General features: G+C 38.9%; 1 protein-coding gene across 1 annotated transcript in view; it reads right to left on the bottom strand.

Annotated features, from left to right (window-relative positions):
• PLEKHH2 (pleckstrin homology, MyTH4 and FERM domain containing H2) overlaps window positions 1-17,123 on the bottom strand; it is a 57,679-nt gene extending 40,556 nt beyond the window's left edge. The window contains exons 1-2 of the mRNA XM_082047309.1: window positions 16,988-17,123; window positions 12,458-12,587 (exon numbers count right to left, since the gene is read on the bottom strand). Coding sequence (XP_081903435.1) covers window positions 12,458-12,580 — 123 coding nt within the window. The 5' untranslated portion in view covers window positions 12,581-12,587; window positions 16,988-17,123. The remainder of the gene's footprint in view (window positions 1-12,457; window positions 12,588-16,987) is intronic.
• Between the last annotated feature and the right edge of the window lie 531 nt (window positions 17,124-17,654).

Below are 17,654 nucleotides of genomic sequence, written 5' to 3'. Positions count from 1 at the left end.
CTGAAGAGGATGAGACATCAAATAATTACCACTGGGATACTCAGAATTCAGCTTAAAAATTGTTCGTAGAAAAGTGCGTGATACCAATAATGCAAATGAAACCCATTTATTCCTTCTCCAGTTTACTGCTTGGTTTTAAAATAATCAGTTTCATTCTGTCCTGTTTGTACTTGATTTCTGGCATCTTTCAGTTTCTTTTTCACTCTCTTTCTCTTCCCAATTATGTTGTCAATCACATGAAACAGTTTTGTGTACTTTTAGCACCTCATACCCACAAGGACACAGAACCATCATTTTCTATCAATCAAAAACTGAAAATGGAGGAAATGAGTTTTCATTAACATAAAAAAATCTGACTGACCTTCTGCTACTTTCTCATACAATAGAAAAACCCACAGTCCACATCATAATACTGCAACACACCATTGATACAAGAGCAACCACCATTTCACAATACACATGGTTACATTCGAGCCCCCAGTGAGTTGTTTTGCAAGGTCTCTTCTAAGGAAAGGATCATCCCAGTCATTCATGTACTAGCAGTCCAGACAGACGGACAGGGAGATGAGCCTGCTTTGTTCCTTTCTGGTCACATAGATTTCATTTCATATTTCTACAACCTCATGTTGAGATTTTGAGTTAAATTTTTAGAATTTTAAATTCTAAGGTTGCTCTCCATCTGTCTTTTTGGGTTTAAAAGACTGATTTTAATATAGTTTTTTAGACATTTCTTTTTTAGGGAGTTGAGGATTCAGAAATTGAGGTTATTTCTGAATGTATGGTCAGCTAACATTCCACTGCAGTAAAAGCCCTATGCTAAACCAAGCAGAAGTGCAGTTATTATATCAATAACGAACATTGTTAATGCTCTATAATATGATGACAGAAAAGTCCTTCATATATTTATAATGTGACATTCGTTGCTGATGAGTAGCAAGTTGTTCATCAGTTTTCACAGCCAAACAATTTGTAAATGTACCTCCTTGCCACAGCACTAATTGGCAATTTATTTATGTCCTGCAAGTAAAATTAATTTCAGCTGTAAGGTTGTAGCAGAAACATACCAGATTTAATAAATGGAAATGAAACCTGGAAACATCACTTGCCAGGTGCACTGAGCTCCAACCTGAAAACAGCCAGTCCCTCCAGCAGCATCTCATGATCCCTGAACCACAATACAAGCATTAAGCAGTTGTGCTGCTCTTCTACACAACATTTGAGTTCTGGATAATACAGGGCACTACAGACCTACGTTCCTTCCATGTTTCTGCACTGAAACTGCAAAATGCACCTCTTGCCAGGAATATACACTGTTGCACAGGACCAGGAACATAATGATTTGTTCATGTAGACTACTGGGACAAATAATATTAATTTAAATAAAGCTGTTGCTAAGTTGAATGTAAATCTAGGAGCCAAAAGAGCTGAGAGAAAAATAGCAGTCAGAGATTAAAAATGGAAGAACAAGGCTTATTTTTGTTTCTTTAAGAGTTAACTATTTCAAGGAGATATGCTATGAAGCTTTGCATGATCTCACAATACAGATACGTCAATCAGCTTCCTGGCAACAGCTAAATCTGAGATTTGGAAAATTTCTAAACAGTCTTCAATTTATTTTAGGAGGCTCCTGTTAAAAAAAAAAAAAAAAGGCAATCTGTTATTCAGCAAGAATGGAATACCATAGTTACCAAACACGAGCACTTTTATTACAATTAAATTGGCCAGCATTTTGATTATTTGATGATACATAACAATTACTAGGTAAGTCCTGATTTTCCCTTTATTTACAGTACATATAGGTTTGTTTTGCAGTGTCTATTGTAACAATAAAAAATGTAAAAAATATATATTTTTTTCCAGTTTGCATAAATATTCTCTAACCAATACACAAAATGGTTTTGCCTGAAAAATTAGATTTACATCTATAGTCTTGAGTGCTTTGCTACTCTATAGGCCTGTGAAGTTAAAGAGAAAAAAATATTGCTTTAGGATACTCTGAAGGTTATCAAAGACTGGAACTAGTTCTAAGGGAAGGATTTCTCTTCGCAAAGGAAAACTAACCTTAAACCTTCTTCTTAAGTTAATAAGATATCTCCTAACAATGATCACAGCATTACTGAGAGAAAGAGGAGAGAGAGAGGGAAGGTGAAAATATGTGACAGGACTAATAGCTAATTGTTTAAATCAGAAGTCGTGCTTTGAACTCCTCAAGAACAAAATGCAGCGGTAAATTCTGTTTACCCAGTGGCTTTTGAGAGACCTTTAGACCATGGATAGATAGCTTAAGATCCTCAAATTATTAAAAAAAAAAAAAAAGGCAAATGATACCTAAACTTAACTCATGATGGAAGTGGCAGGTAACTGCAGCCATATCCACATTTGGAGGCAAAGGTCAGTGTGCCTTCCACCTGCAGAACAAAGAACTCTTACCTGTAGCTGCAACTGGAATGTTGATGAGCAACTCCGACTTTATACAGAAAATTATGTGAAAACCAGAAAAATCTGCTGAATTAGACCTCTGTCCCACCAGCTTATTTCTGTATTTGTCTATATTTATCAGCTGTTGGCTAGACATTTCTTGAGTGAACTACAGTCTGCAAAGCACGAACAGACATAAAGTCGGCTTCCCAGGAGAAACACAGAGGGCCAGCACATCACTGGTAACATTTGGCATATGAAGTATATTTAAACTTAATTTTCTATCATGTCTTGAATGAGAGAACTTGAAAAAATGCCTCAGTTCAACAAGCCCCTTGTAAGGAATATTCTTGTCACACCCGTCTATGATTGGTGCAGGCTCCTTCCGAAATTCGTTAAGGATTCAGAGGTCCTGGCATAATCTATACTGGGTTTGGTGTTACAAGCTTAAATATAATCATTAAATGTTTTAGGCACATAAGGAAGAAATGCCCACATTCTGACTAAAGAACAATATCAACACAGATACAGAAGAAAAGACTGCTACTTTAACCTGCACTTTCTCCTTTTCTGTTTAAGTGAAAAATTCCTCTTATAAACATGCTAGTGCACGCCGCATCAATTATCTGAATTACGGAAAATAATATCTATTGTTAGAAACAGATTTGTTTTTAAACTTAGTAGGAAATAACCACTCTACATCTGACACTCATCAAACTGAGCTATTTTTGTTCAAACAAGGAACAGAGAAATGCCACATGTGAATAAATACTGAATGCTTTGAAGAAACATGGCAGCAATAAAACCAGAGAGGTGTACTGCCTTGGAGGTCTGGACATTGAAGCACAACACACAGTCACGGGGAATTTTTTACAATACGAAAGCAAATCATATAGCGATTCTTTCTCAAAGTTCACCTGGAAGTTTCTGAACTTTCAGAACTTTCAGGAAGTTTCAGAAATGTTCAACATATATTGTTGTGCAAGTAAAGAAATTTTCATTTTATTAAAACATGTATTGCATGAAATCACCAAAGGGTATAAATTCAAAAGTCATCACTCATAAATTTCACAAATACTCCATCTGTATGCATATGTATATATATTTTTCCATTTATATACATATATACATACAGATCATTGTTCCTGTAATGTGCATTAGAAATTACAGCACTGAATTGTTAATGTTACTGATAATTGAAATAGTTATTTAATATTTAATAATTTCAAAGGATTTTTTAAAAATAAAATTGTTGTAGTTATTTCTGTTTTGAGATCTGAAAATATATGTTATTTATGGGAACAAAAATCTCATTTTTTTTATCCAAGCCAATTTTCAACATAATAGCTTGTTCCATTCACATTTAAAATTTACATTATAATCAGTGAATAATACACTGTCTCCTCATTTTTAATATTATAAACAGCACAGTTGTATCATGTAAACTTTTTGGAAATACTTTTCAAATAAATACAGGAAAAAAACAGGACCATTAATGAATGAAAAGCATCACTTCTCTGTAAGCCTGTCAAATTATGCTGATAATAGGTCAGAGTTTTCAAAAATGAAAAATGAGATAAAACTTGATGTTTCTGAAGCAGAAATACAGCCTGTCTAGTGATAAAGTGCAGAACTTCCAGTGACTTGAGAACGGTATGTTTAGAGTCTGCTTCTTTCCTTGCATTTCAATTTTTCAATTCCTCCTCATCTGAAAAAAGGCCCAGACCATCTGTGGCTGAAAAATAGCAGTCCACATAAAAAGTAGTATATCTGTCCATTTCTTCATTTAGTGAACACCACAGAGGACCTACCGAAACTGAAGAAACATGGGGATATGTTTGCTTCCATAAATAAACAAACAGGAGAAGAAGTGAGGGATAAACACACGTTTCAAAGGTGCAAGCAGAGATAAACAGGTGATGAATAAACATAGGCTGAAAATTCGAAGACCCTCATTTTCCACATCGACTAAAAAAGATTTTGGAACAGCCTTCTAATAGAAGCTATAAAGGCAAAACATCTGACTTCTTATTTGGCGCTTGATAAGCTTATAAATGGTTTGAAGAATATGCCTGCCAGCTATTCCAGAGCACTGCATGTGACCAGATTTCCCCTTTTGGTTCTATATTCCTATGTTTAAACCCAAATATTTCAACAAATCTCTGCATTCCCTTAAAAAAAGAGCCAGTGCTGCTTACAAGCAAGTCATCTGTTTGTCAGCGGCTTTGATGACCACCAGTTTTCATGTTTTAAAATATGCCATGCCCAAACTATACATGTATAAAGCCTTGCATACATTTTTTAGTTAAAAGCAATGGTAAAACTGTTTTAGAAGCATGACTTTTTACACGAAGGTCCTTCTTCTGGTGACTCAGCTTAGGAAAACACAGTAATATTCCTCTTATGTCCATAACTCAGTTATTAAAAAAGCTGACTGGTTATGTTCCATCCATATTTTCAAGCATTATTCCTCTGTCTTGACACTGATTTCTCTTCTACTTATTATGAATCCTCCATAAGGACAGTGTTAAATCTTCATAAACTACAACAAACTTTAAAATATGACCTGACCAATTAAGCCACATAGCCAAAACACCTAAAAAACAGAAATGTAAAATCAAGATATTAATATTTCACAGGAAAAATAAACAAGAAGATAATTTTTAAAGAAGGAATTAACACATCTTGGGTCAGATAGACTTTGTTATTTACTAGATGATTTATTTTTTATGCCAAAGGCAACACCATGAGATGACTTATCTTTTATAAAACAGGTTTGCATTTCAACTAATTAATACAAGTCCATTTTGTTTCATAAATTGAGGAAGTGATACTTCAGACCTACATATATTTATAAAATTAAATACATCTTAAGTAAAATATGAAATTGAATACTTTGGCACAAAAAGCTTTTCCCTATAACAAGATGAAACCTATAAAAATAGTTCTCAATGGTGTGGATTTAGTCATCAAAATGAAGAACTGCTTTCTGAACCCAGTCTTCTTTTTGTCATAGATCTCCCCAAAAGGGCTAAGTAAGTGCTAAATGAGCTAAGCCTGAGTCTTAATGGGGCTCAAATATTCCTTGGGCTACTCACAGATCAATCATGGTGAACTTTCTTCACTATTTTACTGGTTCATAGTATCTGGAATTATACCGTTTGTTATTATTTCCTCCACTAAAAAAAAATCTTTAGATTAATTAGTTATCTGGCTTAAATCGCCAAAGCTGCAGCCTTATTTTTCCTTCATATCCCACCTGAATGCCTATCCAGGTTATTGCCACTGCAAAACTCAGCTTAGGGATCACAACCTGGCAGCTCATAAGCTGACACTTTTCAGTGCCCTCCCATTTCTTCCTTCTCCCATCTTCTCCATTTTAATATCAATTAAAACGTAAAAGGCCACAATTCTTCTCATGAGCAAGAAGTGTCAACTGTTCCTCTACAAATTTGCCATCTAACGCAAACCTCCTCATTTTATCTCTTTCTGTGTCAAGACCATTTGCCACAGGGATTCTCTCTTTTATCTGCCTCAGTTGTAGTCAGAAATATGGAGCGTAAAAGCAATTTGGATCTTTGATGCCAACTTTATAGACATATGTTTATATGCATACACACACACACTTGCTGCTTGTGAAGGTGGCTGGTAGTTCTGCAGTCTCAATGTGCAGAGTCACAATCCCATCCACTTCTAACTACAGCAGCTTCTGACACTGCTCTCCTAGTTAGGCCAAAGGTTACTTCTTAATTGCAAGTCTCACTTAACTCTCCTTTTTAGCTCTTCAGCTCATTCGCCTGAGCTCTGTTTAGCACAGAAGCCTTTCCTTGGAACAAAATGAAACCTACCAAAATTATCAGTCTCCATCTGCTCAGTTTCCAAAATGATCAGGCTCAAAATTTTCATCGGTCTCCATGAGATGAGACCAGTTTTACCCCTAAGTCATATTTTACTTCTTTCAAGTTCTTTTCAATTTTTAAACATGATTTTAAGAATAATTATTCAGTTCAAAAGGCTTTTCTAGTGCTCGTTAAATGTGTGAAAAGTACATACGAACAAGCAATCTTTCACATTTCAGCTGAGTTCATTATAGTAAAATCAATTATTTTTTTCTGGAAATTATATAAACTGAAAATATGGAACAGAAAGGCCTGGGGAGAGAACTCTTCCAGAATTAGTAGTCTAGGACAGCTGCCAGTAAATATAGAGTCTTAAAAAAAGTTAAATTCAGCAGCGGGATTTGGGCAGGCAATATAGCGAAGGTCAAATCAGCAGCATGTAATGCTGGCTGGATAATTGTGTTTTTCCCAGTGTCAGTCATAGAACTTTCCTAAGCCTGGTAAAAATACTAGGAATGTTCACTCTTTCTGGCTTCTTTTCCAACTCACACCTTGTCTTGATGGTTAAGTTGCAGAGACACAATAAAATACAAATTATGTAGACTACCACTCTAGCACAAACAGACATTATTATAACATTCAAAATCTTGAAAGAAGTTACAATACTGTTTAGCAAGATGGAAGAATGCACCAAAGCACTTTGGCAAGGCAAAGAAAGAGAAGTCTCACATGCTGCTCAAAACAAACAGAGAAATGTGTCAACAACTGGTTGTTCATCTATATTAAAAGGCAGCTGCCTGCTTTGTTTTGTTTTGCTCATTCTACTACGATTGTGGAAATCCTGCTAATTCTGTCTTGCTGAATTGCCAGTTCTGGTTAGAGCCACAACATGAACATCTGAAATAAGAGGCCTTTGTGCTGTGCCACTGCCTGAGAGGTGATGGCTTAAAAATCAAAGGCAGCAGTCACTGCCAAAGTTTAAAATACTGAAAACTTGACTGAAACTGAATATATTCATGAAATTAAAGTGTATAGGACACCTAGGAAACACAGATGGTAAAGGAGCAAGAGATTCCAGAAGTACAGGTAAGCCAGCATCATGCAGTTTGAAGATGTGACAAACAGATATTTAAAGCCTGAAAATACTCTCTGAGGGAATGAAAATTCAGTGCACTATTTCTAAGTGCAAAAATAGTTCCCTCCATGAAAAATGGGGGGAAAAAAGGTCTTGTAGCTCCTACAAGTGAAGTGCTAAACAAATCTTAGATTCACTAAGGATCTTCCCAACTATCATGGCTTCCACAACTTCCATTGACTTCCCCATCTCAGGTGGGCAGGACCGGGACAGATGCCCTTGTCTCCATAGCACCACAGGGACCATATTCATCCTCCTGCCTCACAGCACAGGCTGCGCTCTTCATGCCATTACCCGCCCTGGTCTCTACAAAAACAACTGATTTATTGCTTCCTGAGTTCTTTTTCTTCTTCCCTGCCCCCCGCCTACCCCTCCATATTCAGACTCCTTAGAAAGAATGTGCGTTTAACATGTACAATAACAATGAAACAAAAAAAACCCCACCCACTGTTATAAAAAGGCATGGCATAATCTTAATAATAGACATGGGATAAAACTGAAGGTATAGGAAAAAAGGTATAGGTGTTAAAAAAGCGTAAACAAAACTAAGACTCTAACCATATAAGCTTTTAACTTTTATTCTCTTTAACTCTCCTTGTTTTCTCCTGTTTGTATCTCCCTAACAGCATCTGAATTATTTTCTATGACAAGAAGTTTTTTAAGAGCAACTGAAATACTGAAAAATAACTTTCATTTGAATAATTTTGGTACTATGGTATTTTGCTCCCTTTTACTTTACCCTTCAAAATCCTTTGAATGCAAATGGAAATATTCATTGTGCTTTTTTACAATTTTCAAATTGGCAATCACTGCACAAGTCTAATGTGTTACGGACTTTTCCTCTGAAAACATTAATCTTTAAACTGTAATGCCACAGATAACAACACACCGCATCTGCTTCATTTTGAAATGTCAAATGACATGCCATAAATATGCCTGCAAAATGAATAAAATACACTGGGGCACAGATTTAGCTGTTGGTTTGGAAGACAAAGTCAGGAATGTATTATGCTTTGGAATATATTGGAAATATTGGCCTAAAAATCAGTTATCATTCAGTTTTCATAATCTGTACAGAAAGTATGCATATTATTGCATATGTCATGTACACACTCAGTTGCCAGCTGAGCATGTATGCAGAGAATATCCAAATGGAAGGTTAAAAGCAAACAAGTCAACACATATATGAAAATAATCCTCTCTCTTAATCATTTATATTCGTTGAAAATCACTCCCCAGCACTGGAGACGTTCATGTGAGTGTTAAGTATTACTGGACAGCCCATAATGCAACATTTGGGATAGTGCCAAATTCAGTCCTTATGTCGTCTGACGGAAAAGAAATTCAGAGCAGGCTGCCCAAGAAGAAGTTTAACACAGCTATGTAGTCCTACTAAAATAATTTTTTAATGACAGGAAAAACATTAACTTTATAGCTGATGTTGCACATATATTTTATGTGAAAAAAAGTACTTACTATGAAAAGAATGAGGGACACCAGCTTTTCCTATAACAAGAAATTCTAGCCAGGAGCTAAACTTGCAGTAGGATACTGTAATCTTTTATTCAACGACAGCTTTTTAGTAGACTCTTCACATACGTAAGACTCAAGCTGCATTAAAATAAAAGCTGCTACTTAAAACTCAGTTCCACGGCCATCCTAAATTTGGCATACTAGGGATGCTTTCTACATCATTCCTTAAATTCCTGTAAAGACCTCTCCCACTTACAGCAGCAGCTTCTGCTTAAAACTCCAACAAGGTCTCTTTCTTTGCATGTTACATTTATAAATATAGACTCTTGGCAAAATGAAAACAAATAAAAAACCCAAACAAACAAGAGGGAATTGATTGGTTTTCTGAAAACATTGTATAAACCTTTGCTCCTCTGTCTTCTCCTCATGTTCACTACAAAATTGAAGTTCTGGTAGCCATACCGCTGAAATGCACTTATAATGCAAATTTCTCAAACTCCTCAGCCACTGAGGTTCAAGGATAAGTATTTGCTGGACTTACAAAACCCAGCAAATAGGTGGGGTTTTTGTGGCTTTCCTGTGTTGTTTTTTTTTTTTCCTTTTTAGAACACATATCTTAGAAGAATATAAGGAAGAATTCCCATATTGATCATTTATTTGCAGGGGCCTTATTAAATAAAATAACTTTGCAAAGGTCTTTGATTTCCAGTGTATGGGTAACGTATCTCAATCCACTGCCCAAATATATTTACAGAAGCACACAGGTCATAAATATTGAAAAAGGACAGATTCAAGCAAACCCTTATTAAAATCTGGTTTTAGACTAAGTTATACAGCAAATATAAAGGGAAAAGCCCAATGGCTGTTTCTGAAGAAGTCATCCGGATAGGGTAATAGGATGTGAACTCCTTTTCCCGATTCACTCTCTTGAAGACATACCTCTCAAATCCACACAGAGGAGGAAGGCTGGAGAATTATACCACCGATTTACTCCTCCTACCTTCCTGTAGAGACCACCTGTTTTGTCACAGAATCATTCTTGCTCTATTTTCTACAACAATTACATAGTTTAATCCCCATTAGGGTTTTATGTCTGTCACACCATAGCACTGTGATTTCTGTTGCTATTTTGAAGTAGAACACTGTCTAGTGCTATTGTTCCATGTTTTAGTACACATTTCATAGCACAGAGATGATTGTAAACAAAACCACACATCAAGGCCTGTGCTAATCAAAGTAAGAGGGAGAATTATTTGTGTGCTTTGCAGTTTTGTTTCATCTATAACAGGTAACAAATCTAGAAAGTGCCTGTAAAGGGTGACATTAGCTCTGTTCTCCTCTTGTCATTAGTATGAGGATGCCCTCGAGTACTGGCCGATCAGGTCTTCATCATTCACTTTGCTGTTTCCCAAATATATTTTTGTGTAACAATTCCTTGCATTTTAATTTCAAACTGGTGCAAATATATCTTTCTTTTACAAACACTGAGAATCGTTTCTATAATTTCAAAAATAACAATATGTGAAAAATAAGTACAGGTTTGTTACAAATGAAACCAACATGGAAGTAAATACACCTAAGACCTTAGTGCCCATTTTGAAAACTGTTGGTTTTGAATTGTGCAAGGCTCATAAATTTGCAGATGAATATATAGTCTAATTTTGTTGAGCTCTGACCAGTCTCTGATGCATGGCTCAACTGAATTACAGTTTATGAATGAAAAATTCAGATTAAAAAGTCAAAGTGACAAACTGAGGAGAAGGATCATTTTTCACGAAGTCTGCTAATGCTCTGCTCTGGAGAGTAATATATCACATTATCCTAACTGAATACTTGTTGAACCCATATTTACTTCCAATAAACACTTTGCTTTTTCTAAAATTTCCAAGAAAGCTAAGACAAACTGAAACAAGAGTGCAGTAACACGAGTTCTGAAGATTCTGTATCTGTTTTGCAGGGTATGTTTCTCACAGGTCAGAGAGAATAAGTACTTTTCCTTTGAATGCTTTGTTTCAGGCACAGTGCTGAAGATTTCTGATTTTATCCTTATTCTGTTTTCTTTTTAAATGCTGACTTCTGAAATTATATGACTACGCATACATTTCTGTTAATCTAAGAGGATATTTCTAGCAGTAAAGAGCCTGCAAATGCAAATTGTAAAGGAACAAAGCGAAAAGTCTAATAGAAAGCATTCAAACTTCTGAAATATTTTTTAACTCAGTTTTGTGAAGTGCTGTTCTGGAATCTCAGTTTTTGGTTGCCAAAACTATAATCAGCAGCAGCTGCATAGAAGTTGGTAGTTACGGCTGCTGGAAAGTCCCTAGAAAAGTCATGTCCAGTGTTCAGGCACTTGACTTCCATCCTGGAACGTAGAGATCCAAGTGGGGTAAAGAGGCAGAACCTACTTAATGAAAAATCCAATCCAGGGAATAACAAATTTCTTTTTTCCTTTTTTTTTTTTTTTTCCATGTCAAATTGAGGTTTTGTACCTTACTAGGAAAGATACAGGCACAAATAGATAAAATGAATAGTAACAAATTGCCAAATGATATTCAGTCAAGAACTGATGATATAGTTAAACCAACTATTGATCTGTGAGCATGATATCTTTAGTAAGCAAATTAGTGGAAACTGGAAGAGAAGAATTTGGGTGTACGTGGATAAGTATGATAGGGAAGGTGAGAGTCAAAGTGGCCCTTATAACGAGGAGCGTTGGCTTACAAAGCTACTGAAGTTCTTTGAGGGGATAACCAAAGCTATAATAAAAGTATCGTCACTCTAACATACTACAGAAGGATCTGAATTTTATCTTTCTTTTGGGGGTAGCAATTGATGGAAAAATCAGCTCTAGGAGGAACAGTTTTGACAAAGTACATTTTTAACTAGTAATCTGTTGAAGTGACATAGTTCCAATGACGCTCTAAAATGTTTTGCCCCTTGTACTCTTTTAATGGCCTTGCTCTGTGGAAATATTATCAGGTAAATACAATGGAGTTTTTTTATATTTTAAATTATTTATGATTGACTGTTGGGATACACACATTTGGACATGCCAAGTGAAATTTTCTCTATTGCAAAGTGTAGCATATATTTAAACAATATCCTTCCAATTAAATTATGTAATACTTTTCAACTTTCTGAGTCCCTAGACTCAGATGATGAGCCATAGTTGGAAATGTTTTATTATAGGAAAAGCAAGTCTGGTAAATTATATGATTCAGTGAGGAATACTGGGGAAAATAATACTTCTGGATTTTCTCCCCAATGATTTCTGTGTCTTAAATCAGATCTTAAATACTTAGGAAAATGTGTTAAATACTGACTTAAGTGTCGTGAAAGTTATTACTGGATACATATTTCTCTCTGCAGGAGATTTGCTAGTGTGTTCTTATTTTAAAATGAACATTTCTTGCTGTCAAATCTAATGTGTGGAATTCTTTCACAGCATTAAAGCATACCTGTTTTCCATACATTTTGGGTTTTTTTTTCTCCTGAAAATATCCCAGTACTTGTAATCTCATACTGTGACATGTGATCAGCTCCCACCATCAAGTAATCTATACAGCATTAAAATTATTACCATGAGACCTACCTTTTCTGCTAACAATTCTCTGATCTTGCTTGCCTGGAGACGAAATTTCATTAACTGTGACTCCAGAGTTAAACATCTTTCCTTCCAGTTTACAGTACCTTCTGGCTCCGAAAGTTCAGCCATATTTATGCTGGAGAAATAAAGGAAAAAAATCCCCATGTCAAATTGAGTCTGTATTTAATGTATTAATTTTTTATGTACATACTAACCGATTCTATATAAATCTCAAGAACGCTCCCAAATTTTGTAAATGTACAGCAGCTTCATAAAACCTAGTAAAAGTATATTAGTCTACAAAGGCGCTTATCATAACTAGATTTCTGAAATCTGTGTTGATAACATTTAGGTTTATCATAATTTAATTCTTCAGTTGTTTAGGGCTGCAATCTGTTTTCCTTGATAAGCAGAGACACATCATGCATTTTTATCTTCAGTTACTGTATACATCCTTTTTTACATAGACAAGGCTTATAGACAACTGAGCTTTTGCTAAGAAAATGCTTTATATAAGTTAACTATCTGAGAGTTGGTAGAATACTTGTTTTTATGGAAGTTTAATGTTTGGCAGATGACTTTTTAAGAAGTGTTTTAAAATTCTTACGCTTAATCAAATTGCCTTGAAAATTTAATAACCTTAATGATATTCAAAGGGGTTCCAAATGTAACAGTGAGGTCCCTCAGGGGTGCCCCACATGAAAAAAAAGCCCTTTACATTAGCTGTTGCAAATCTCAGAACATCCTGGTTCATGCACGGTTTGGGTTCAAATCTGTGCTTTTATTTACATTTAACTGCTCATGCCTTCTGGAAATTGAGCTCAGTGCCCTTTTGGACAAGCACTGCTGAAAAAATTATTCAGGACGAAAGCTGGCTCATCATGGGATGAGTCTGAGAAGCCAAGAAAATCATCTGTGTGCAAGCAGAAGGACTGGGCTCTGTTGTATTCCAAGTATTTGTAGACAGCTGTTAGGGAACAGACCAACAGCTTAATAGCGAATAAGCGGATGACTGAATGGAACCATTCAGTCCAAGAAATTCCCTTGCGAGCAAAGGCCCTGGCCTTTGCAGGGCTCTGAACACCTAGGTTTGGCTTTGAAAATAAAGTTTGAATTCCCATAAGTGTTCCATTTGTCTCCAGAATAACAACCAACCATAAAAACACCATTCAGTGGAAGGCAGCTGAAGATCACAACAAAGAATTACCAGTCATAAGGTTACGCTGCATGTTGGTCACCTGTGTCAAGGACAATGAGGCACTGACAAAGAAAGGCAAATAGCCACCATTTTCAGTGTGATGAGGAAAATCATCTGTAATATAGATCTCTCTACTGCAACTCCCAAGCCAGTTACTGCAGATTAACAAGTGATGCCTTTGAGAGCCTCCTCTGAAGAACCACTCCAGTCCTTCGGAAGCCCAGGTTCAAGCACTGCCCTTCCTCCTCTGTCTCCCTTCTTCCCCAAACTTCTCCTCATCTGGAGGGGAAAGACCTATGGATTTATCTTTTCCACTGTTTCTGACACCAGAAAGGAAAAAGGAAAAAAGAAAGTATCACAAGAGAAATCAAAGTCATGAGTAGGATTCCAAAAAATACCTTAACTTTTCTTTGATACATTGAGAAATAATTTTTAGTTCTCTTCTGAATTCTCAATGTCTCAGATTATTCTCAAGCTCATCACAGCTAAACAGGTGAACTGTCTCAAAACTTTCTTTCCTTTCCGGTACCATAATTTCCTTGTTTCTTTCATTCCATATCTTAAATTAGAAGGAAAACGAGGAAAGAAAATCTGACTAAAGTTTGTTGGTTCTTCACCATAGTCACTTGTCTGAAGGTAACTGCTCCACTCCTGACTCTCTCCCTCTTGGTCCCTCAGGCTGTGATTCAAGCCATTAAGCCTGAGGTTACAACCATCCCTATTCAGGAATCCTCATGGTATCACTGGGATTTAAGCACGTTATTAAAATAGTTTCCTGAGCTGATCCTACAACACTCGAACTCTAAACTTGAAGCACACAAGCATTTCAGCTGCAACCCTTCGAGGTGACTCCTGTCTTTTACCATTTCACCTCTTCCTTTAAACTGGGCAGAAAACTCCCTGGCCTGCCAGGGAAGCAAGTTGCTCACCACTGTTCTGTCCCTAATCCTCGCTCCTCTCTCCCGCAGGAGTCCCCATGTCCAAGGGTGGAAGGTGACACTTCCAAACAGCAGCTTCTCCTGCTTCACAGAGGAAGCCAAAGTTTCAGCCTGGATTGTGCTCCCCTCAGTAACAAGGAATGACAATTTCCTATTAGACTGTCTAGTTAGGATATTTTATAACTTTTTTTTCCCTTTTGACTAATTACAGCAACATAAGACAGAGATGAACTCAGCCAACATCTGGTTAACAGTAGGACAGTTCAGTGTTTGTGGCAGCAAAAACACAAACAGAACAAGTAGTGAAAGAAATTTTGCTTTTTTTGTAGGGTGCAATATTACAGGGTGGAGTTAAAAATGTTTGTCTTTCAACAGACAAAACATTTGAGTAGATGGATTTCTGGCAGTGAACAATGCGTCCAGCCAAGTAGTTTCTCAATGTCCAAGCTAATTAATATTCCACTGTATAAACATTACAGATAAAAAGTTTGAAAATAACTCTTTTTTATTGTGGGATGTTTGTTAGAGATTATAATAATTTACTTCATATTTTCCAACAAGCCAATGGGTTCCGGAAATATTTACAGGGACATAATTCACTGTTTACAAATTGCGGAGTGAATGATCTTACTTTGAATCAACGACTTCCTGTTTCTTGCTTGATTCCCCAAGGAAGGAAAAAAATGAGTTCATCTCTCCTGGCTTAATAGAGTGCTCTGAATCAGCACTCGAATCTACACCGAGTCCTCCCCTTCTTCCTGCTCCAGTTCCCACCGCAAAGCCCTCTGTTTTCCCTGAGTCTTTAAAAATAAAATCTTTTCAAAAGTAAACTAAAAAAGCGCACATTAAAGCGGTAAGTTCTAATTATGTCATCAAAAATTAATTGAGACAAGTTTGACAGGTCTGCAAAGATTAGATTCGTCTTTTTCATTTTCTAAGTTTATAAACCTCTTCAAAGGCTTCAAGAAGTCAGAATGTCACATTCTCCCCAAAGGGATTGATATAATTTCCTTTTCTTTGCTGTCTGCTTGGAAATTATCAAAATACATTTCAGGGGGAAGGAGGGAACAATGTTCTACCTTATTGAAGCCCGTTAAAAAATTTACATATTCCTTATCGCACTGTCAGTGTTTTGCTCTAACAAAACTCTGTCTTTAACTAAACATTTCATTCTCTGTCCATGTGTCCTGTACGTCCTTTCTCTGCTGGAGAAAGCTCCTCAACAGGAGTAGGTTCATGGTGGGTTCACCAGCCCAAATGCACTTGGACCAGACCTCTCGAATTTTAGGCCCCTTTCTTCTACTCTTTTCACCCAAACTCAGCACTTACAAATATTTTTGGAACCATAAAGGTTGGACTGGAGAAAGGAAATGATGAGACACAAAGTGGACCTGTTTGGGAATCAAGGAAGTCATTCTCAGGTTTGTTGCTGGCCAGAGCCCTTACTCATGTCGAAACACTGGTAACTTTATTTTCCATTTGACTCATTTTGCATAATTCTGTGCTCAGACAAACTGCACCCAAAGCTATTTTAAAATTTCCTTCAAAATCTGACTGCTGCTTCCTAAACATTGATGAGGTTGTTCCCATGAAGCAACACGTCAGCCCGAGCTCCTGCACCCAGCCCTGGGCGCAGACCCCCAACAGCCCTCCAGATTCCAGGGGCCAGGCTGCCCCCTCCAGCCCGGCTTCCCAGGGGAACGGCACAAGCGACGGCTCACCCGCAGAGCGTTGTCAAATGCGGACGGCAAGCAGCATCAAGGCCCAGAAGATCACTTTACGTCCTTTTCCCGAGGGCCGCAATTTGAAAGGCTACAGCGTGACATCACGCTAGGTACGAACGTTTAATTTGTATGTGAAATTCTGAAAGCTGGCAGTGTGTTTTTAAAATATCTTAATTTTTGCATGTTTGTTGGGAAGTTGCACTCTTCCCGCTCTCCTTTTTTGGGGGGAATAGTGCGGAAACGGCAACGGCACTGCCAACCGGGCAAGAGGCACCTGGACCTTAAGGGGCCTAAAGCCACCTCGAGCTCCTCTGTCTCCTGCCATGGGGACACCGCTTGACGCCCCCCAGGCTACTGCAATCAGCGACACCGCGGTGACCCAACAGAACGTCACCCAACACAACGTCACCCAACACAACGTCACCCAACACAACGTCACGCAACAAAACGTCACCCAACACAACGTCACCCAACACAACGTCACCCAACACAATGTCACTCTCCACCGTGCCAGAGCGTCCCGGAGGCACCGCGCCGGCTGTCGCGCCGCGCCCCGCCGCCGGGGAGCGACACCCCGCACCGGGGCAGAGCCCAGGGCCGGCCCGGGCGCTACCGCCCGCCCGACGCGGCTCCGCTCGCAACGGGAGGGAAGTGGGCAACGGAAGGGAGCTCTAACCTGGCCGGCCTTGGCTCGCCGCGCTGCTGCGCCGGGCGCCGTCCGGGCTGTGGGCGCTGCGGGGCCAGGGCTGCCCGCGCCCCTCGGCCCCCGCCCCGCCATCCCCGCGGCGAGCGGCGCGGCCGCCTGAGCGACGGCCGCGGTGGCCACTGAGGAGCGGGGTCCGCCCCCGGCGGGGAGCCCGGGCGGGGCCTGCCCGCCTTGGCGCCGGGGTCCCTTCCCGGGATGCCGGCAGGCGCGGCGGGCCGGGGTGCCCCGGCCTCGGCGTCCTCCCGGCGGGGAGGCTCCGAGGCGTCCGCCCCGCCGCTGCTTCCTCAGACTGGCGGCCGCCGGCTCTGGCCCCGAGCGGGGGCCGGGGAGGGAGCGCCCGTTCGGAGGGCGACAGGCGGCTGGCAGCCCCGCCGGGTGCGGGGAAGGCTGGCGGAACCTGGCGGCGCTCCCAGGCGGAGGGGATCCAGGTGGGTGCTGCACCCCTCCTTGGCCTCCCGCCGCTCCGCTCCTTGGAACACCCCTTGCCTACACCCCTTCCCCAGCCAAGTTTTTTAAGTTACTTTCACAGAATCACAGAATGTCAGGGATTGGAAAGGACCTCAGAAGATCATCTAGTCCAATCCCCCTGCCGGAGCAGGAACACCCAGATGAGGTTACACAGGAATGTGTCCAGCTG

The sequence above is a fragment of the Streptopelia decaocto genome (genome assembly GCF_964273445.1).
Source record: "Streptopelia decaocto genome assembly, chromosome: 3".
In the NCBI taxonomy this organism is placed as follows: Eukaryota; Metazoa; Chordata; class Aves; order Columbiformes; family Columbidae; genus Streptopelia; species Streptopelia decaocto.
The sequence above is the reverse complement of the archived record's forward strand: the minus strand, read 5'-3'. Positions and strand labels throughout refer to the sequence as shown.